This window comes from Diadema setosum, chromosome 1, assembly GCF_964275005.1.
Source record: "Diadema setosum chromosome 1, eeDiaSeto1, whole genome shotgun sequence".
NCBI classification, from domain to species: domain Eukaryota; kingdom Metazoa; phylum Echinodermata; class Echinoidea; order Diadematoida; family Diadematidae; genus Diadema; species Diadema setosum.
Window position 1 is genome coordinate 42,899,316 of NC_092685.1, and position 24,191 is coordinate 42,923,506.

Consider the following 24,191-nt stretch of genomic DNA (forward strand, 5'->3'; position numbering starts at 1 on the left):
AAAACACTTTTATGTCAAATCTGTGGAGACACATCAGTTAAAGACGATAACCTCGCCTTTGCTTGTTAAATTAAAACACGGATTCATGCGTACATATTATTAACTCACTTCATTTATTTCATTTTCAACAAAGAATATCAGTATACAGAACACAGCACGAAGAAGAGCAATTTGCATATTTACAGACACCCAAATATATAAACAAAAGAAATTTAGAAGGCTGTGAATGTATGATATCAAAAAATATGTTAAGTTAACGACCAGAGCTTGTAATAAGCAGTCCCCTCGTGCGGACATTCTTTTCTTTTTCTTTGTTCCTTTTTATATTCTTCGCCGTCTACATTAACTTACTTCAAAAATTGTCATTCTTTTCAAATGAAAATATCAAGTAAGAATTTATCTCATATCAGCAGCTGGGGACCTACACCCTACAAGCAATTGATATGTATATTCCTCATATTTCACATGTTTAATTGCCTTCTTAACTGCTGTATTTGACAATTAACCCATACAATTTGTTGATGTGTTATGGTATATTTGTTTAAATTTGTAACATGGAATAATTAAAAAACACACAAACAACATATTTTCAATAAGGTATAAAGATGTAACCAAATACGAGCAAACAAACAAACAAACAAACAACATACATAAAGCATGTAAAGTGGCAACAACACATCACACATTGACGATAAAAATAAGATCCCACAAAGTCCTTTACAAGCCCTATGTTAAAAAAAACATGATCGTTATTTATGTTTTGCTTATTTTGGATTTTAGTTTGCCAATAACAGGGCCACCAGGCCACCTTGAACGTGGAGTCAGTCTCTCTCTCTCTCTCTTTTTCTCTCTCTCTCTAACATATTACATCTTCAGCTGAGAACCAAAAGGGCTTTATCGCATTTGTTTGGGGGGGGGGGGGGTGGGGCGGGGGTGGGGAATTTATTAATTTTATTTGTACCATGTTGTAAAGCTCGATCTCCTCTAAATTATGGTGTCAATTTTAGAGCATTTTCATTTCACTAAATGAGAAAAATGAAAACCACAAGGGCGTTATTTTGCTCTATATTTGGAAAACAATGTGTATAAATCTAGAGACTTTCGATTTTTGAACTTTTCATATCATGAAATTGAATATTTCCTGTTTATTTACGCTCAAATCGTAGATAGCGATAGCGTCCATCTGGTTCTTAGCTGACGATATATATACTTTTTTTTTTTTTGGCAACCGGACAAACACAGCGGTATCGTATACGCATGCAAGAAACGATACGGAGGTGAACTTGTTCGGCTCATTCACAGTTTTTTTCCTTTAATCCGGAGAGAGAATTAATCATATAGGGTAATGACGTATGGAATTTTAATTACAGCAGAATGGCCTTCATGATATCATTTTTTGCGAAAGTGACGCCTCATTAGACTCTATGTACAACTGACGATTATTAAACATCTTTTCGGGGTTGTCTTTAATAAAAGTGCCGTTCAACGTTTAAAAGAAAAAAAAACTCATGCTGCCAGACAGTCTCCAGTAGAAATGGTCATTTTATTTATTTGAATGAGAATATTCCTGGTTAGGGTTCGATATTTAGAAAAAGAAAAAGAGGTTTGTTATTTCAAAGGTTCGTTTGTACGCAGTTTCTTTTTCTATGTTCACTTTAACGCACTTATACAACGTCAATGTCATCATCAGCTGGTACAAAATGTATGTGTCAAGCGAGAGAGAGAGAGAGGGAGAGAGAGAGAGAGAGAGAGAGAGAGGGAGTGGGAGGGGAGAAACAGCTCAAAAAGTAATAATGTTCAAATTGAGATACGAGTTTTCTTCAATTTGTCTTTTTCTGTAATCTGTACAAATTAAATTTGTAAGATCGCAACTGCTGTTTACATTTTTAACAAGCATGTCGGGAAAAAAAAAAGAACCAGTGAGAATCGAACCTGTCATCTACTGCTTTCTGGGCAGCGACACTACCACCAGGCTATCCCTGGTTGCCGGCTGTGACACGATGAACTTGAAACAAATACCCAAGTTCTGAAATTCTGACATTCTTATGTTACGTATAGTCCAAGGCGGACAAGTCATATCAAAGGAAAGCAAGAGATTGTAAAGCAGAGGGGTGAAGATTTAGGTATGAGATTTCTTCAATGCATCTCCCATTATATAAACGAAATTTGTAAGATCGCAACTGCTGATCTACATTTTCAACATCTATCGAGCTTTTCATCTATTGCTTTCTTGGCAGCGGAGACAAACTGAAGAAAACTCACAGCTCAAAATTCACCACTCTGCTTAATAATCTCTTGCTTTCCTTTAACGCTTAAGTTCTTCATAAATGCACGTTGCCGCGTGTGAACGGAAAGTAGGTACAAACAAAAATGCAATTTTTGTAGTCTACAACATTTATTTTTAATCTTCGAGTAGAATGGTAATTCGATTAATGTGCTATAATTTATTGGAATTTAATCAGTTTAAACTGGGCTAAGCCTTTACAAACGCCATATTGATATTTTAATAACAGAGAATTTTATATTTTCGTACAATGGAGTATATTCACTGTGATCACCAGAAACAATTATCATGCATCGAAATAAACAAAGATTCCATTCAAAACTGTGTGACGTCAGACAGAGTGCTGGCTGCTGATTGGATGGTGAAAGCGATGATGGCCATCTGCTGCTCCACGGATTTCCATCTCGTAATCTGGTCGGGGTCGTCGTCGATTTGGTACATGGCGTCGATAAGGGCCGGAAAAGCGTCTCCAGCGTATGCATTGAGGCTGCTGGGTGCGTACACGACGTGCCTGAAAGAACGAGACCATGAAAAGGGAAAGTGCGTGATCATTATTGAGGGCGGACTACATCAAGTCGCTTTGCCACATCAATATGGAAAATCTAACTACCTGATTGAGAATACTTTGTACTAGAAACAAATGAAACGAGGATGATTCATACCGTGTCATTATTTCTCAAAAAAAAAAATGCTTATCAAATAAACTTTGAAACCCTCGTATGTTCTTTCATATTTCATAATGTTTCTCCTCAAATGTTTTTCCTTTCATCTCAGAAAATGATCTTAAAAGAATGTTGGAAAGCTAAAGTCTCATTCCATCCAAAACTATACCATCCCTTTAAAGGGACTCTCGAATATATGATACAATCGAGCAAGCCTGCTCACTCCGTGGATCCCCACGCTATTTGGTCTTCTTTAAAAGTCCGGAAGTACTTGCACGTTTCCTTGTACTGCGCATTTTAAAACGGAGAGGCATATGGAACGATAAGCATTGTATAACGGCACATAGTAGATGACATCCTTTTTTTTTTCTCGCAAGAATGAAACTTTATACTAGTAGTGTCATAAATTGTTTCATAAATAACAAGTCTCGTGGCGTTTTACTGCACAGACCTTTCTATAAAACCGAAGACAATCAAATACAGCATAGAAAAATAAATTTATTTTCTTTTGGGGGCGGATAACGCAGAAAACCTCATGATGAAATAACGAGATGACTGCAGGAATTGAGTTGAGCATAGGAAGACAGGTTTAGCATTCCGTAGCATAGATATATAAAACACTCACCTAAGCCATTTTCTGTTAGGGAGCCCAGCAGGATCGATGAAAGCTCGCTCGAGTTGAATCATTTGGTCGTTGACCCGTCTTATAGCACTGGCACTGTCGCAAAATGAAAATCACTCTGATTTTACCTCACCAAATGATCCATCGTTCATTCCAGCATGGTCATTTTAGTGCGGTCCCGCATTATAATTCTGACTCAATAAAACTTGTTAAGTGATTTTATCAAAAATTATCTCAAACATCTTGATCATGTCAAAAAGCACCTCAAATAAATGATGAATTTCTAAATGAAGTCCGATCAGTTGTAGCCAATAAATATCAAAGCCATCGACTGACGTTTTCTGCTTTGAATCTTAAGTAAATGTAATATAATAATTACGTTATTAAAATATAATTCGAGAAAACTTTCCATTCATTTTTTTATAGCTTAACCAACCCTATTTTCAGGCTTTACTATGCAGAAAATAATCACATTATTGTAAGATATACGATATATATTTTTTTTGTAGCTACGAATAACCCTAGTTTCATGTTTTCATGAATTTAATGCAGAAAGAGCTGAAAGTGGAAAATATTGGTGAAATAAATTCAAAATTTTGGGTTTCATACAGTGAAATGAATTCAAAAAAATTTGTGCACGTGACTTTGAAGTCACCTGACTGCTAAGAATACAGTCTTATGGTATATAGTGCATCTTATATACCGACGGTCAAGTGATCACAACTCTCTTGGCATACTGCTCAACCTTCCTCTAGCATAAACCAAAGTTTAGCTATGTGTAAACACAAGAACATAATTTCAGGCATGTTTCTTTGCTTGAGAAACGCAGAAAAAATATTGAAGTCTAAGAAATAATGTAGAGATTTGCTGCTGGGAAATTAACTTTAATTCGATATGACAATTCTTTAAAAGAAACGATTCTTGAAGACTACTAACAAAAATTAAATATCACTTCGATCGACCTAGAAAATTTCAGCTATGTTTTAATTAATCGTGAGGCCAACAATCAGTTACATTATAGCAACTTTGACAGCTACTAATCTGGATGACTTAAAGGTCCTGTTAACCTTTGGGAGCAGTGATTTAAAAAAATGTTCAAGATACCACATTTGATGCATATGTGTAGGTCTGTTGCATCACAAAACATCCTACCATAATTATCTTCGCAATAAAGCCTAAAATATAAGGAGATATCAGTATTTTTCTCAATAAACCATAACTGTAGACGGTTTAGCCTGGAAACATTTTTTTTATAACTTTTGTCCATATTTTGTGTATTTAACAATACCTAAACATCGATTATACATATTCGAATTTTAACAGTGGTTGCAAATGGTAAATTATGCTTTTAATTTCATTAATGATTCCTCATGACAGTAATCACCTATTGTTGCTTAATTCAGTTTTGATTATTATGGGAAATCTTAAAGTGCTTACTCGCTGAGATCAAGCTCCTCGAGGCTGTTTTCAAACTCTTCTGCCAAAGCCGTAAAATTGGACAGGGATGAATACACGTAATCTGTGGGAGCCAAAAGAAAAAAAAAAAAGACACAAAACAAAGATTTTGAAGTCTCTACATCATTACAATCCAGACACCGTTTGAAATGCTTTGGAAGGGCATCGTTGTTTTCACTTTATGTGTGTGCGTACTTTTTTTTTGTATCGTCTCAACTAATTATGCAAGTTTGCCGTGTCCGCGTCTGAATGTCGGTTCTCCACAAAATCAATGTCCTTTTATTTCATTGAACTGTTCTTTTAACATTTTATAGGTACTATCATACCATTTTTTAAAAGAAAATTCCACAAAATATCACTTCATATGAAAAATACACATCCTGGACTTGTTATTGCAATTTGTCAAGGGCAGGGTAATATCATTCCCCCTGTTTCCTGAAATAGGTAAGTCTAGTACTCTTTCATTATGCTAGAAAAGTGAAAAAATGTTGAATTTTCTTCATATTTTCTTTACAATAGTGCATATGTGATGTCATGATCCGCAGCAATCTTCTTATCCAGCGGTCTCATCACCAAAACTTCAAAAGTCCACAACTTCTGAACGGATTGTCCGGTTATCCTCAAACTTTCAATGATGTATTCTACTAATATTTCTCTATTCACTCAATCAAAATGTATTGTGGGGTTTCACTCTCCTTTAATGGAAATAGAGACAATCCACTTTGTAACGTCAAATGTAATGGCATTGTGTAGGGACAAAAATTTTGTAGCTTTAGTCGAATTCTAAGAAATAATGAGCACTCGAAATCAAGACTTATTCTTTCTGAAAACTGTTTAACTTCTTTGCATTGTTTGAACGTTTGTATGGTGATGTAAATAAGAAAGAGAGTTTTTCGGTTCCGCGAGTACTAAGTCCCTAGAAGAGATAATTATTGTAATGGCGAAAGAGAACCAAAGCAGGAAGAGATTGAAAGAGGAAAGGGAGATAGGGAGATTGAGTGTAAATTGGGAGGGGGGGGGTGATGACAGTCAAAGGGTAGCAATGAGGTGAAAATTGATATTGATTTACTTCTTAAATGCCTTACAAGTTGATTGCTTATAGGAGAGACAGCATTGTTAATTAACGTCTCCTCTATTCGGATTGTTTAGAGAACGGTGACGTCACTTCCTGTTCGTACCAAATGTTATGTTTCTTGCTCCCATCTTTTCTCCATATTCCCTGTGCAAATTATCGATCGACGACGTCAATTTCTCTGCATAGTCGAGACAGCCGAACGGCAGCACAACGGAGTCCGCGAGATCTCGCGAGAATTCTAACATCACCCTGGCAATGGCCTGGTGGCGCCAAAAGTTCCAGTCGATGAACGTCTTCATGAGATAAAACGTCTCGTATACAGAGTGATATACGGGGTACGAGGAAAGTTGCATAGTCTGAAACAGAAATGCAAGCGCCAAGGTAATAATCTCATGGTTTCGTCCCTTTAGCACTTTAACCTCTCGTGACCTTTAAAACTTTTGCCATGTTAATGCTATTTAACAATGAAAGCAATAAAGCCGAATACGGATCTTATTACCGTGCTCTCAAGAGCTGCCATTCTCTGATTTGGCTACTTTTGAAATTACAAAGTTGGTTAGTATTACTGTAATCTTTACTTCTTTGAGACGACTATTCTGCAACAGTCACATTCTGACGCATTCCGTTCAGTGAAACTAAAATCCGATAGAGACGAGGTTTTGTTTTTTGGTGGTTTTTTTTTTTTTGGTTTTGGTTTTGGTTTTGGTGAATTTGAAATTAAACTGCCTGTTCATGTTAAATAATTTTCTTTATTTTTTTCACGAGAATAATAATGTGCCAGATTAGAGTCATACTATGAACATACCACAACATTGTAGTAATAGGAGACGTCGGTAGCTGGAACACCAATGCGGTACATGAAAGGGGCAAAGTCACTCCCCGAACCCAGTACACGAACGCTGCAGAAATAAAAGTGAAAAGTGAATGCAGGACTGGGTACTTGAGGACCTCTAACGCGGGGAGGCCTTATGTCACTGTGGAATTTTCTCCATTCTTCATTGTTCATTATTCGTTTTCTTGTGCATTTTCTAAGGGTCCTATATCGTGTAAGTTTGCTTTTTTAAGTGGGATGCTCCATTTCCGTTTCTATTCTCATCTAATATTTACTATGGATTATGTATATACAAAAAATACAATTATATTTTCTTCATTATTTTTGTTACTCATCTTCACATGCATATTACGTTTTCGCAATTATTACAACTGTGTTCTGCTTAAGATTACATAGTATATAATTTCTATGTTTATTTGATGGAAACAAAAAAAAAAAATGTAACTTTGAACTCTGAACAGAATTACTGTAATTGTTAATATATACGCACAATCAGAATAACCACATGTTAATCCTAGTTGCTCTTATGAGCAATTTCTACCATTGCGAGTTCAACAACATTTTACCATGTGGACATTATATTTTTAAAGGTCCAGTTTACCTTTGGGAGCAGTGATTTCAAAAATTTTCAAGATATCATATTTGATGCATATGTGTAGGTCTGTTGTATCATAAAACATCCTACCATTTGAAATATTTGCAATAAAACCTAAAATATAAGGAGATATCAGGGTTTTTCTCAATAAACCGTAACTGTATACGGTTTAGTCTGGAAAATTTTTTATTATAACTATTGTTCACATTTTGTGTATTTAACAACACTTAACATCGATTATACGGATTCAAATTTTGACAGTGGTTGTTTCTATCCCTAACTCACATTTTAGAACTATTTTATAGCACTAATGCTTTCATCTGCAAATGGTAAATTATGCCTTTAATCGTTTTTACATTTACAATATTATTTAATGTTTTTAGATAACTTTTTGTTGTTCCACATCTAAAAAATGAATAAAATGATACTATCGACAGAGTACAAATGATTTCTCACTAGGGTTGATCGTTGCCCCCAGGCAAGCGCCTACGCCAAAGATCATAAACTGTCTGCTCCCCTGTCTCTCCGTCAGGAACCTGGAATAGAAGCACCAAAATTATTATTGTGATATCATGCAGGGTTCGACATGGACGGTGCAACGGTCCGGCGGCCCTGGGCCACTTAAGATTTATGTCGGGCTACCAGATTTCCAAAAAGGTTATATTTAGGTGGCCCGATCGGGCAGTTCAAACACCAGTTGGGTTGTTGCGTTTCTGTGCATTTTTCTGTTTTTACTTTTCAGAGCCACCAAAAGTAAGATTTTAAGATTTTAATGGTCCGACTGTGCCATCAGAGAAAAAGTTAGTGTTGAGTCCTGTATGGTGGATATACTGCATCATAAATCTCATTTATGTACACAAAACAAGCAAATTAAAGGCCCAGTTTACCTTTGGGAGCAGTGATTTAAAAAATGTTCAAGATATCACATTTGATGCATATGTGTAGGTCTGTTGTATCACAAAACATCCTACCATATAAAATTTTTGCAATAAAGCCTAAAATATAAGGAGATATCAGGGTTTTTCTCAGTAAACCGTAACTGTATACGGTTTAATCTGGAAACATTTTTATTATAACTATTGTTCACATTTTGTGTATTTAACAACACTTAACATCGATTATATGGATTCAAATTTTTACAGTGGTTGTTTCTATCCCTAACTCACATTTTAGAACTATTTTAAAGCACTACTGTTGGGTTTTTGTTTCATCTGCAAATAGTAAAGTATGCCTTTAAAGGGACTGTACAGTTATGGTTGAGACCTAATTTCAGGTTTCTAACATTTTTTGGTGAGATAATGAGAAACCTCTTATGAAATGTGAAAAAGCATGTAATTCTATGAGGAATTCAACGTTTATTTGATGAAAATTGGTTTTGAAATGGCTGAGATATCAAAAAAGAGCGATTCTAATAAAGTGTGGGACCCACACTTTATTACGATCGCCTTGTTTTACCTTTTGTTTTTTTATGTTTCAGTCATTCCAAACCCGATTTTCGTCAAATAAACTTTGAATTCCTCTTAAAATGGTATGTTCTGTACCATATCATAAGTGTTTTCTTGGTATCTCGCAAAAAGTTAAAAACCTAATTCTCATCTCCACCAAAACTGTACTATCCCTTTAACCAAATCAAGTCGTTGCAACTCTGAAACAATCTCATGCACAGGATGCATTTCATTTGGTCTTCTAAAAATTTCGTGAAGATTTGTGTTCAAGTGAAAGTGGTAACTTTTGAAGCTGTTAATAGACATCATCTACTTTGCAAGTTGGAACTGTGGCTGTTAAGGGCAAATTCACGTTAATATACATGGGGACTAAGTGAATACAGCAACATCAGTAGAACATAAAGTATCACTATCATTGACCACTGGACTGTTGAAATTGGACAATCCGTTCAAAAGCTGTGATTTCTGCTGGATGAGATGACTACTACTGTTTGTGATGTCCCATGCGCAGAACAATAATAAGAAAAATCAAATGTAAAGAGAATTCCACAAATTTTTATTTTATTTAAAGAAATTCTCTTGACTTGTTACTCACGTTAATGAAGGGTGATATCATTCCCCTTGCCTTCTAAAAGAGTCGAGTCTAGTACCATTCTATTATGCGAGAAAGCGAACAATGTTGAATTTTCTTTACATTTTTTTTTTGTATCATTCCATGCATGTGACATCATAAACTGTAGCAGTCATCTTTATCCTGCGCTAAAGCTTCAAAGAGTCATACATTTTGAACAGATAGTCTGATTTTCCTTGATTTGTTCAACTGATATTGCTGCATTCATTTATTTAATATCTGTTTATACAGCATCCCATGAATATTTTAGAGATCTTGTTAATATTTTTCTATGAAAATTCATGTTCAGTATTTTTTTTTTACATCTTACTCAAATGTAATATTCGTAATGTTTTTTTGCGTCTACCCTAGAAAGACAACTTGAACTTGGGGTGGTGTGTCACCGGAAGTATTCCCCTTTGAAGGTGAGAACCTAAAGGTCAAGTCGACCTACAGCTTGAGGTGTTAAAGGTTTTGTTGCAAACAGTATACCGGTGACATGGGCTATTCGTTGATGTGAGCCAGACCTTTTTAGTGGCCTCGAAGAGCGCCCTCTGTAGGAGGGGTGTGGTCTTGGCAAAGAAGGTGTAATTTCCTCTCACAGCGCTGTCCGTGTTGATGTAGGCCACAGCACGCTCACCGAGCACCTTCTGGTATTCCTGTGTCGGGGAATATCAGAAGTTGACGTTTTGAACTGTTACAGCCGTGTCGTAGGATGCGGTATGATAGGCTGTCACTATATTATTCAAATTGATTGATGCTTCAGGGTTATAAAGTACCTTGTACCAATAAGGTAGATTCAATACTAGAAATCGAACTTGCGTGCCCTACTTGTTATTACATAAAGCGATCCTCTGGCAAGACATCTGGTCGTCAGAGCATTCCTTGTTATAGAGGTATGCAAGGGGAAACGTAACAAATAATTTGAATACTTGAATAGAAAAGCAGAAAATATCACATGAATGACGATGCAATGTGATGATTTATGAAAATGAATGAGGGGTAAAATTGTGTGACATTAATCCTTAAACACGCGACAATTATTTTGATTGATTTTATACCCGCAGGACAAGCTTAATCACTTTCTGATATCCATGATTACTATCCCCCTCTACATGGTTATTAGACAAAGCTTAATTAACGGTCAAGCTATTTTGAATCACCCTTAGAATAGGACGTATTCAAATACTTTGTACTATCTGATAGTCAGTCCATAGATGTCATCGAATGAAGACTATTTTGTGAAGCGTAAGTTTGACACTAATGTTTCAGTTTTACTCTTTTCTGTCAAACAAACGTGTTCCTAGAATGCATGCGTGTTTCACCGGTAACTTTTAGCCATTCTAACCTCTACGAACTCAGTGGATCCGATGAGGCCGTACTCTTCAGCGCCCCAGCTGCAGAACATCACCGTCCGCCGAGGGCGCCAGTCTTGAAAATGATTTAGTAGGAAGATAAAAATAGATTCATTCAATAAATGATCATTCGCTGACTTAAACGTGCGTCGAGAGCCAACGTCAAACTTCTTAACAGCTGTTTCAAATGACAGGTTGCATTTCAGTATACTATGTTAATTTGGTGTCATTGACGTGCAAAAAAAAAGATGGATAATCTGCGAAGTTTCTGTGGAAGAAGCATTTACATTCACTTTGATTTCTGAATGTAACAACACCTTGTAAGCTCAAAGTGTTGTGACCCATATTTTCATATGGAGGAATTTTACCTGATTTCGAAGATCGAGTTGAGTTAATTGTTTTCAGTGCAAGTGACAATGTTTACATAAATTATTGATATTGCTATAAAAAAATTGACTCATACGTTTATTGACCTTTGAAAGTACGGAAAACATGAAGGAGAACAATAGAACCTGCCTTTCTTCAGCATCTCGCCGTAGACACGCGCGCTCTCCATGAGGACCGCTGTGCCACTCGACGGGTCCACGGCCCCGTACACCCAAGCGTCTCTGTGGTTGCCTAGCAGCACGTACCGATCTAGGTGGAAAATGAGGTACTATTAGGCCTACTAGTATAATTATAGTACTGAGTATATGCAGACGATTAGAAATTGTCTTGCTGGGGATTTCTTCAATTGTTTAATGCGTAAATCATTCACACTGAACGTTGTGGTAAGCACACAAGTGGTTGATTAACATCGGTCAGAGACGACAAATTATGACGTCAATGTATGAACAGACGTCGAGAAGGCTCCCTTCTTGTCACAAAGGGCTGATACGGAATCCCCGAAGGCAGGGTTTAAATCACTAATCGTTTTGAGTGCCAATTGGCTCACTCTTGGAAAACCCATTTGAGCATTGTACAGACTGTCGAAATTCCCTGACACAGAAAACATGGTCAAATACCTCATAGTTGAGTTTGTCAACCTATCTATGATCTACTGAATAAAATTTGTGTTAATTCTCTTCATACAAAGAAGCAAGTGAATGTTATATAATCTTGAAATCAAGTATAGACTATACCTCATGACAAACGACAAAAGTCTGAAGTTGAATGTTTCATATAAATGGAGGGCTCTTACCACAAACGATACCATTTGCAAGTAAGAACAACTACATGTATACGATGGAGACTTGTAAAATGAGCGATTTATCTGGGAACGTCATCATTTTGCTTTACTTCGCCTCACTTCTGCTCTGCTCCATTACTTTTGATCAGCAAATCAGTAGCCTAGACGGTTGGTCAAATTATGATTTATTTATTTCCACATCTGTTGTAAAGCTCTTCTCGAGACGGTGGAATTGATTTCACCCGTTTTCGGAATATTATGCGTTTTTGTTGTAGTGGCGATCGAACGGTTAGTGCCGAGTGTTTATGACGAAGTGATTTCATGGCAAGGTATAGAGTCTGAACCCCACTCACCTGGTTCGACTGCTCCCCTGATGATGCCAATGACGTCATAGGTGGTTCGAATCTCCCTTGAGGTGTGAATACTCATCTGCACCTTCCTGTTAGACACATCAAGCATTTAAGTTAGTAAACAACGAATTAATCATTGATTGATAAATTGCCTTACATCGACGTAAACAAGCACCGTATTAATCAGTGTTTTAGTACACGTAGTACAGGCAAACCATGACTAAAACAATCATTGGCATACAAACTCGGCGTGTATTCGAACCTATGACCTCCTGATCAACGGACAGGGCAAGTTTTCTTTTTTTCTTCTTCTTCTTCTTCTTCTTCTTCTCGGCGGCTTGTGTCGAAAGGGTGGGTTGGGTGGTGGCGCGTCGCGTTAATGGGAACACCACCCTTCGTCCAAAGCCCCCCCCCGGTTTTGCCGAAAGGGTGCGTTGGGAGCGTTGGGTCGCGTCGCGTTGACTGGAACCCCACCCTTCGTCCAAAGCCCCCCCGGTTTTGCCGAAAGGGTGCGTTGGTACTTTTTCTCATGTAATATTAAAAGACGCGTTTTGAATTTATATTTAACCTTCAAACAACCATTTCAAAGAGGCTATCGTCCGGATCGGTTTACACTCTATTACAACTTGGTCTACAGCCAGTTGGTCTAATAGACTGTTTAATATCAGTTGGTCTAATATATACCAGTTGGTCTAGTCATCATTTCGTCCAATTACTGTTTGGTCTAATTGCTATTTGTTGTTTAATACAAAACTCGTCTTTTAACCCTATAAAGCCCAGGGGGGGGGGGGGCACATTGTGCCCCCTACCAGATTTTCATTCGCCACTCCTTCGCCCTTAATCCAGTTTTAACCAAATTTGGTGACTTTTCCAAAAATCTTATTTCCAAAAAATCTTATTTCCAACATTTTGATATATAGTTTAGCTATATTTGATATTGCTGGTTGCCATGGCAACAATAAAACTGACAACCATGTCAGTCAGATTTTGCATATTTTTCTGTTCCAATTCCAATCAACCATATTATAATGTATAAAATGGGCGTTTGTTGGCTGAAATTTGCTGAAGGAGCAAAATGTGAAGTAATTATCGCCCTGAAATGTTTTTCCTATTATTTCCTTTGTTTTTCTGTGACAATGCCATAAAACAGTAGCTATAGTAGAGATACTTGAAAATAACAGTATTTTCCAAAGATTGCCATTCTATTTTGTGTCATTTTGATTCCTCCACCCAAGTTATACCTCTAATATCATTTGTTTATCACATTATCAATCTGCAAACTTAAAATTCCGATATCATTGGACTATGAAATATGATAACTATGCATGTACCTATCCCTAACAATACATCACAGGTTTCATAATGTATTTCTTTATTTTGTTATGAATAGCGCCCCCATGTAGTGACCTTGAGAAATTTCAACCATAAAAACTAATGAGCTTTGACTTGCAGATCATTTGTGGCAAATATGAAAAATATTGGTCTATGATAAGACATACTGGGGATAAAGAAATTATACAGAAAAATCATGTTTTTAGCATATTTCCTATGTATTTCTTTATATTATGGTAAATAGCGCCCTCTATGTGTCACCATGAAAAAAATCAAGTATGTGGTCATGTAGACTATGAGTTGCTCTACCCATGTGCCAAATGTGGCGATGAAACATCAAAAAATAACATCAAAATAGCTTGGGCTTTATAGGGTTACATGAGAAAAAGAGAAAAAGTACCAACGCACCCTTTCGGCAAAACCGGGGGGGATTTGGACGAAGGGTGGGGTTCCAGTCAACGCGACGCGATCCAACGCTCCCAACGCACCCTTTCGGCAAAACCGGGGGGGCTTTGGACGAAGGGTGGTGTTCCCATTAACGCGACGCGCCACCACCCAACCCACCCTTTCGGCACAAGCCCTTCTCGGCTACCACTTGAATACTACATATTTACGTCGATATAGGAGAAGTTGTCAATCAGTTGCAATAAACACAACTCAACGCAAGAATTTGATTGAGTTGAAGAAATTAATCTCATACACCATAATGATATGATGATTACATCTTTTGCTATGTTGAGTTGAGCTTTAGACTGAATGTCGTTTCATCCTTCAGTGTGATTTTTTTTTTCATACACGACAACCGATGTTTGGGATTCATTTCACCATCCAACACGATCACAGTCCGAAGGAGAGGGGCAGCCTTTAAGTAGTGATGATGATGATGATGATCTACAGCATTTGTATGGCGCCATTATCTGTTATAGAAACATTCAAAGGTGCAGACTCCTCCAAGACAGATGACCCATCCGGTCTCCTTTTACCATTAGCGAGCTTTAGATCCGCGACGCGAGCGCTAAAGACAACGCTAAAAGGATATAAAATGCTGTTCTGCACATGCGCGAAGCAGGTGTTTCCATTGTTCAACCCTATAGATACTGCGTCGTCTATTAGTGTTCGCGTCGCAGGTCTAAATCTCGCTATTGTCTTTAGTAGCGTACGCTTCAATAGCACACCCTGATGGACACTCACCTATCTGGGTTGGCAAACCCGGGCCCGAATCGGTAGGTGACGTCTAGGCTTCCTCGCCAGTCTCTCGGCACTTCGTCCCCAGCCATCTCGCTGTACAAGAGAAGGACGGAGGCGGGAAAGGACAAAAGAAGGCTGAACACCGACCCGACAAAGACTAGTCATTACATGCGAAATCATAGCACCATCAAATGGAGTGAAGCCGTTCATCTATCCCAACCATAGTTTGTTTTTATTTCCTAATTAGTCAAACGAGTAAGGAATGGTCAGTGTTCGGACTGAAGTTTTCTCATCAAATCTGGAAAATCGTGGACGTAAGAGGAGTATAGAAAATGTAAACACGGTTGCACTCAAGTGATAGGACTTAGGTACTTTCCGTATTCCCCAAGATAAGTAATTTACCCACACGTTCACATTTTAGGGCAAAAGAAATATACAGTACTATCAGTTTTGCATCACGGAGATCCCAGAATTTTCTGTCTGGACACCTCGTAAAGTTAGTTTAAGTAACTGTCTGAGAGAACTCGACGGGTCAAGTGTAGAGTCTAGGATAATTTTAAAATCTTGCAGGAAATTGAATAACACTTTATGTGTTCTGAGTGTTGATTTTCAAGGAAACCCCCATATCGTTGTATACACCGTCCAAAGTCATGTCACAGCAAAGGGTTAAAGTAGGTTTGGGAGGAAATCATAGGCTAATGTCTCCAAGACGAACCGAATCATCCTCTAACAGAAGAGGGGGGAGGTAAAGAATCAAATAAGACTTGATGTTTATTACTCGTAGAAGGAATCATGACAACGTTTATCGTTCATGACAAAGTTTATCATCCACGACAAGGGTGGAAATGATACAAGCAACAGTGTCAGCTACGGGCAGCACTGTCAGCTTTGCTTCACAGATTCATGATCAAGCAGGTGCTACCTCAGCAGACGCAGTGCGTCTCCGTAGCCGATGGGATGCGCTGGAATCTTTGGAAGGGCCGTCTCCTCATCACCGATGCGGAACATGTAGGCTGCGGGATTGAGTGAAGGTGATACACGATAAGTGTAGTCGATTTTATGTAATATATAATACAATAAGATGATAATAGAAGACGGGTTATTAAATCTCTTAAGGTCCAGAACTCTGATGTCAACCTGTCTAATGCACCATTCAGAGGGGCATTTCATGAAGCGTTTTGGTCGACAAACTTGTCGGACAAATTATTTGCTCTCAGCCAAACAGATGCAAGGATTTCAGTAGCTTATAGCAGTTTGTCAGGAAAAAAAAATCTGACGGCACGATTCATGAAATGCACCCAGCTATCTATTCTTTATTTGTTTCATTTTTGTAGAGTTCAGTGGTTTGCTTGCTTGTTTGTTTATTTATTTGTTGTTGTTATTTATTTTTTGTTTGTTGGGAGGACATTCATTCCATTCCATACATATATGTTCTGTTCAAGTTTAAAATTTCATCGACATTGACTCTATGTTTTCCAATCGAAACTTCACTGATCTGCCTCGAACCCGATAAATATCTTGATATTAACCATTGTCGGTGAACATGCTATATCAGTCAGCTGTGAATTTGTCGCGCTAAACAGTAAGTGGTATTGGGGTTGCAGGTGCGATTATTTTATAGATGATCAATTGTCACTTCTCAATGATCTGTGCATGAATGGTATACACAAAGTATCTCTGAATTGTTTGAACCCATACGAGGAAGAATACCGTGTTCAGATAATTACTGCGGATACACCAACCCTAAAAAAACAACAACAAACAAACGAATGAACCTGGATGTCATCTGTTTTATAAAATGGCCGAAAATTCCTTAAAATATATACAGCTAAACTGTGCGCTGCCTAGTTTACCGGATACATGGGTATGGAAAAGGGCATAACTGAAAGGAAAATATCCATGCAGTCAGTGAAAAATTATCATATGGCAATTGACCAATCAGATTGCAAAATTTCCCTTACCCATTTTGTTGTGTGTAATGGTTTTTTTTTTCTTTTTTTTCATATTATTTATTATTATTATTAATTATGAACCACTCTTCACGCGATTCATTACATCAGCAGTTATGATTGTTAGGTTTGTGTGCCCTATATCAAAAGTGCAGATATGTAAATATACGTACGTTTCGCCGGATACCCGGGTGTAACCGGATCGCCCTTAGCGTCACTGACGTGAACGTTTCCACGCTGTGCTCCGGTATCCGGCAGCCACCAATTATCCGGATAGACCGATATGTCTCCATCGATCGCGTAATCGGCGGGATCGGAATACAGGATGATACCAATGGCTCCTGCTGTCTGTGCGTTTAGCACCTACCAGAGGAGTGTACATGGTAATGGTCTAACCAGCTTGACGTTGGTTACATGAACCACAGAAATACATCACAGACACATGCAGCAAAAATGAATAACATATCACATTAGAAAAAAAAAACAGCAACTGGTTAATAAGAACATAATCGAAACCAGATAAATTACAAAGAAATTATGGCTTTTTGAATATCTAGATCATCAGATATGGCGTGAAAACAAAATGTGAACATAACATTCCGGCCGCGGTTTATATGTGACTTTCAACGATTTCCGAATGAACAATAAATAATTTTTCTTCCGATGGGCAGAACCATAATCACAACGGAGTCAAACTAAATAAGAGTTTGAAAAGAAAAAAAAAAAACACAGGAATAGTGGCGGAAACACAGTTGAGTCTTTCTCTTATACCTTATTTCCGCGGAAGACTTTTCCGTATCTAGCGATGGCGATGCAGCCTGTGATGTTGATATCAGGCCGGTTCTCAGCCAGCCAGTCGAAGTCTTCTGACCGTGCGTAGTTTACGTATACAAGGGGACCCTGCACATTGCATGAATCATCGAAAGGAGACTGTAATCAGTCACAAGATCAGCGGCTTGTCACTATTAATACATGCACGAATGGATAACGTTAAGCATATCTTCACATATTTTGCACTCTAGTTGACTTGCTCTTTGTACTGTCAAACAAAAATGTAGCTATTATATCTATTTATCAACAAATATGTAGTGTCCTACCGTTTCTGAATCGAAGGATCTTCATAAACTTGCCTATCAGCATGACAGTTATTTCGTAGACGTTCTATCTTCTGATTAAAAAAACAAACCTCTGCAAAGTCATTACTAATTGCTCCGATAAGTGGTGATGCGGCAGCAGAGGTGCCATCGAAGAGGAAGGACAAGACAGGCTCTTGACCATGCAATAAAGACTGCGTTGATCAGTGTATAACTTCGCAGAGAGAACCACGATCACCAAACGATTGTTGATCAGAGAACTATTAAAGCTCTCTCTAATCGAAAAATAAAACAAACAAACAAACAAACAAAAAAAACAACAACCCTATCAAACATTTTTCCCATTCAGACATAGCACGGTGTTATTGGAGTCATCGCTGTGATTCTTTGTTCCCATCTTATTCCTGTCTTAAACTTAAAGTGTGACGTTGCTTCTCGCTTGAAAGGACCTCTAACTCCTTGAATAATGTGCATTATAAAAATACAAGCAGGTTATATGAAAAGTATTTTGGTATGACCCCTATAAACACAGTGATTATTTAGATGGTACATTATGGAGCCATTTCAATGATTGCAAAATAATTAAGATTGACGTAAAATGATTCCTGTAGCAAAACATGTAAGCTCACAGCAAATTAAGATTTTTTTTTTTAATTTCTTGAAAAAAAAAATGGCGAAAGGTCGGCTGATAAAATAAAATTACTAAGAAAAGAAAAAAGCCGTATATACCTCTGGCTCCCCCTTTGCTGAGTAGGCGTTGAAAGGCGGAACGACATCCGGGTGATCATCCTCGGGTCGGAGGACCTCCTCTTGCAGAGCCGTGGTGAAATTAACATCTCCATTCTCCGTTATCATCACCTGGCAATGAGGCACCATATTACAGACAGAGTTAGATAAGGCCTAGAGCACATACGAACTTGTACGGACAATAGGGAGCTTTAGAAAGAAAAAAAAAACAACCTGTTCTGCTCATAATTTCTTTGCTTGTATATCGTTTTATGACGGAAAATAAATACAAGACAAGACAATACAATACAATACAACTACGATGCAGGGAAAGTGGAGAACGGTGAACGCACTTGTCGCCTTAACGTCACAAATCTAAAGCTCCCAGATGATACAGATAAGGGCAGACATGGAAGGGAGCATGTGGAATGTTCCATCCCACAGGTGTTCCATCCCACAGGTATTCTGTCGGACCTGTAACCTCCGCTAAATAGTATACAAATATACTTGGCCTTGAGAGTTTCTTGTTAAAACTATGGGCAGAGGTGACTCCAAAGTAGTACTATTCACTGAGGGGCGCAGCCCCGAAGTGAATAGTACTAGTTTGGAGTCACCGAGGCCCATAGTTTTAACAAGAAACTCGAAACTAGGCAAAGTATATTTGTTTCATATTTTGGATCAAAAATTTGAATAAAAAGTGAAAATCATTATATAGGCTTAGCCGCACTGCGGCGGCAGCGCAGCGCCTGCAATACGCAACAGTGCGAGAGACCGGAAATTGAAAAACGTAGTAGCCGTGGCACCGCCAGAGTTGCCCGTCGCATGTATCCAAGCGCTCGTATGGCCGCTGCAAACCTGAACACTAGAATTCGGGACCGGACGTGGACGGGTACACTTGATTGTAAAGAAGGGTGATTGTGACATCATTTTGCAAATAGTATACTATTTGCAAAATGTCGTCATAAAAGTGACGTCATTTTGCAAATAGTACTTCATGGAGTGTCAAACACACCAACACTCTAAAATAGTTCAAAATACCTATAATCACGTGAAGCTCTTTTAACCAATCAATGGAAGACAAATTTTTGATCCAAAATATAATATTTTATAAATAACCAGTAACGGAGGTATTGATCTTTATATTGAGTGTTAGTCAAACTGTATATCTCAATCTTGAAATGGTTGTCATTTCATCTTTCAGGAAGATTTTTTTTTTCCCCAAGTGAGAACGATCTTCTTCTCTTGGAAGAAAAAAAAAATCGCAAATGGTCCGCTATCACACAATCATGAGTACCCGTTTTAATCGCGTACGCCCACTGCAACTGATTCAAATTCAAAGTCAAAGTCAAATGAGATTTATTGACAAATGACATTTGATTGATAAATTACCCCACATCGAGGCAAACAATCACAGATTATTCGATGTTTTTAGTATAGTAGCTATGATAAATGAATATAATGGGCATACATGCTTTGGTCAGACTAAAAGCAACAATCTCCTGATTACTCGCGTACTGTTTTATTACGAGAATAATTGCCACAATGATGTCGATTAGCTTCTTATATACTTTCCCGCGTTTCACATCCCGACAACAAACGTCATCATCCTCGTTGAGTGTACAGTTATTATGTGTTTTTTTTCTTTGTCTTTTTTTTTCTGTTACTCTCCGTAGGTAAACTCGCATATGTGTTTATAAAATATATATAAAGTAAACAACAACAGCAAAGAGAATGGTTGCAGACAGATTTTAGAGTGTCTTACTTTGTTCGGATTATCCTTATCCGGGTAGGCTAGAAGAACCTTGTAGTCGAGTAACCGAATCGAATCGAATCCGTAACTCGTCCATTGCTCTACCAGGATCTCAGCATTCTCCTTTTCCGCTGCAGTTCCCGCCATGTGAGGACGGCTGGTTAGGTCTCTGCAAAACACCGCAGAATGCAGATAGCTGCTCTGTGCTGTCTTAATTTGAAAGCACGTTCCAGTTACACTCAAATCTATGTTACATCCCGTCAAGCAGGAACCGCAGAGGGCCAAGAATGTAAATGTCAGTTTGGCTGATGAGAAGTTCTTCGCATGTCAAGAAACGATACACAACTTCTTGAATGATATTGACAACGTTTCTCGCAAGTGGTATTTCATTTCTTGTCACGATGTACATGATTCTTTTTTTTTTTGGGGGGGGGATTTTCGGGGTCTATTAACACTCCTTGGTTCAGATATTTTGAGAAATGCTGTATGTGTTATATAACTAGTGTAAATAATGTGTCATGCCGTGATCATAACATGGGCGATAGGTGGTGTTAGCCACTCCTATTTGTCATTTAAAGGGGAAGGCTAGTAACTGATCAGTGGGAATCAGTGGAAATGCTTGGAGATGATTGTTCCAATCCTTATGGGATTCATTCAAGAGTACATTATCATATCTATTGTGTGAAATCTATTTGCTTCAGAATGGTCTCATATTCAAGTAATGTGCAGTTTAATGTTTCCAGGTAAGCGTCCCTGGTCAGTGACGGGGCATTAATCTGTACATTACTTGAATATGAGACTGTTCTGAAGCAAATGATTTTCACACAACAGTAGATATATAATGTACTCTTAAATTAATCCCACAAGGATTGGAACAATCATCCCCCAGCATTCGCACTGATTCCCACTGATCAGGTACTAGCCTTCCCCTTTAATAATGTACAAAATGAATTTTGAATTATCTCCTGTTCCAGTGTGTTTGAATAGAGGAGAACGTCCTTGCTGTGTATCATGCGGTATTATATTCATACTAGCGGAATATACCAAAATACTTGTTTTTAATGGACGAAAAGGAAAATGTTTATGCCCAGATTCAAGGAGAGCTGGAATGCTTATTAGACCACAACTGCGGCCATTTTCTTGTGTGACAAGGGAAACAAATTCGGGAACATCAGATAATACTTACATTTGCACACAGGTAAGGATATGTAGGCCTGGGTAGCCATACTAGTAAGCTTTACTTTGGAACACTATCTTGGGGGTAAGCAGGGAATAAAAACAAACAAACAAATAAACAATATGCGTAATTGTCAATCATGTCAACAGCGTCTGGTCCCTCTTCAATGTTATTCTTTTATCACCGAGAGCCAGATAATTTGGTTGATGACAGAAATACCGTTGTCCGCCTTGCCCGCCTTGGACTACTTTAATAAAATAACAATGTCGGAATTTCAGAACTTGGTGTTGTTCCAAGTTCATCGTACGTGTCACTGCCGGCATCCAGGGATAGCCTGGTGGTAGTGTCGCTGCCCGGAAAGCAGTAGATGACAGATTCGATTCCCGCTGGTTCCTTTATTTCCCGACATGTTTGTTAAGAATATAGAGCAGCAATTGCGATCTTACAAATTTCATTTGTACAGAGGGCAGAGAAAATTGAAGAAAGACTCATACCTCATATCTTCATCCCCCTACTTTACAATTTCTTGGTTTCATTTAATATCATTTCCGTCAGTAATTATGGTTGACTTCTCACTTCGCCGATTGTATACTTGGTTAATTAATTTAGTCTGTACCTTGGCAGCACGAATCGACACTTCCTATCTTTGCAGATTCCTTTGTGAGATTCAAATCATGATAATAGTTCATATGGAGAACACCTAAAGAAATGAATGACATCATTTTAAAGAACTCTACCACTCACAATGATATAGGTCATGACAGTGATGATAATAAGTATAATCAATATATTCTAATGCATTATCAGGACTACTTCATATAGCTCGTTTCGGGGAACGAGCAGCTAGCTAGAGTATGAATGTTCAAAGGGACTTGATTTAACAGAATAAAAATTACAGTAATAACCACTGGGGCTATTCAAGAGCAAACTTCTTCGGACGGCAAACAACCACACGGACCAACCTCAAGTTATTTTCTATGTTTTCCGCACTGCATTCGTCGATCATCAGCTGTCCGATGTCCACATTTTCGACGACGGAGAGGGAGGGGCAAGCATCGTCTGTGATCCCGAAGTGACCGATCACAATTCCGATTGCGAAGAAGATCAAGGCAACGACAATCCAGATTATGTGAACGAAGACAATATTGTTGCCTTGGATAATCTTGGTATCGCTTAAACTGCTCCTGCTGTCATACATGATGTTATTTCACTAATGTGTCTGTCTCAAAACGTGTACAAGAAGCAGCTAATCACTCTAATTCGTCGGTGCCAAACTGTGGTACAGCATAATACACTCTTGACGATTAGCGAACTCGATCCTACAGTTTAGAAATGAGTGCTTACATCTTATGGACCAGGCCTCCCTGTATGGACACAGTGTTTTTTTACCCACGATGTCCCCGCTCGACCCAGGTGTATGAAATGATCACTCGTTTTGATAGGGTATAAATGGTAATGGCCGGTTCCCTGTGGGAGAACTGTGCTAATACTGGAGATACCTGATTGCCCTGGTTAAATAAGACAGCATTGTTACATAACACCACCACCTCAAGCCTCGTTGTGCCAGTTCCAGGCTTACCTTCGAATGTTGACTTTCGACATGTTCGAAGGGAGGTTCACAGTTTGAATCCGGCCGAGTGCTTGTATCCTATGGACACATTGTTTTTACCCACAATGTCCCGGTCGACTCAGATGTATGAAAACATGATCCATGATTATGCGACGGTATCATTTATGGCAGGTTCCCACTGGAAGAGCAGTGTTATCACTCCAGATGCCTGATTACCGTGGTTAAATGAGATACCATCGTTACACAACACCCACATCCTCAAGCTTGGTTGTGCCAGTTTGACTAACCGTGGAGTTATAAATGTCTTCTTCTGAAGCTTATTGGGTCATCTGTTTCCCCATCCCTCCTTCCCCCTTGCTTTGGTATTGGGTCTCCCAGTCATAATAATCATACAGTAGAATTCTTGTCAAAATCTGTCTTAATATTTTGCATTAGTCACTCCTTTTATCATTTTTTGTTCGTAAGTTGTCTATTTTCAATAAAGGTGCTATTACGTAATACTCGTATAAGTCTTCAGAGGTTAGCATTTCCCAGGTGTTTAAGGCAGTGAAGTCACATAATGAAATTCAAAGTAGGTAAAAATTCCAGGCAGTCCCAGTTGGCTATAAATACCCGTGTCAGTGAGCAGTAAGCATCTTTTTCAAGTGTGACGGCAGTGAATTATACCAGGGAGGTGAGACACCTCCCTGATTATACATCTCAAAATCCAATGTCCAGTGATCAGGAAGACGACGCTACCTCTCAGCCCCCATCCCCGCGGGGAGATCAGGGCATGGAAGGCCGCCTTGAAGCTCAACTAGAGAGACCGAGATACTCCCCTGCTTCATGGATAGGGCGGCGGCACACCGTGGTAGTGACAAACGGCATGCGAGCCATGCCAGCTGGTGCAGGAGAGCTTCTCCTCCCGGCGATTAGTCCGGACGCCATGTCCGCGGGGACAGGGGCGCTGCCC

General features: G+C 38.5%; 1 protein-coding gene across 1 annotated transcript; it reads right to left on the reverse strand.

The window, feature by feature from the left end:
• Window positions 1-2,599: 2,599 nt before the first annotated feature.
• On the reverse strand, window positions 2,600-22,867 carry LOC140237917 (putative N-acetylated-alpha-linked acidic dipeptidase). The gene is made up of 17 exons (XM_072317878.1): window positions 22,632-22,867; window positions 20,505-20,661; window positions 18,746-18,874; window positions 17,694-17,822; window positions 17,096-17,285; window positions 15,896-15,986; window positions 14,977-15,066; window positions 12,457-12,542; window positions 11,452-11,571; window positions 10,929-11,011; window positions 10,108-10,239; window positions 7,982-8,061; window positions 6,904-6,997; window positions 6,202-6,454; window positions 5,006-5,087; window positions 3,572-3,664; window positions 2,600-2,795 (listed from the first exon to the last, which is right to left on the reverse strand). Exons 1-17 carry the CDS (start codon window positions 22,865-22,867, stop codon window positions 2,600-2,602), a joined length of 2,241 nt encoding a protein of 746 aa, XP_072173979.1.
• Between the last annotated feature and the right edge of the window lie 1,324 nt (window positions 22,868-24,191).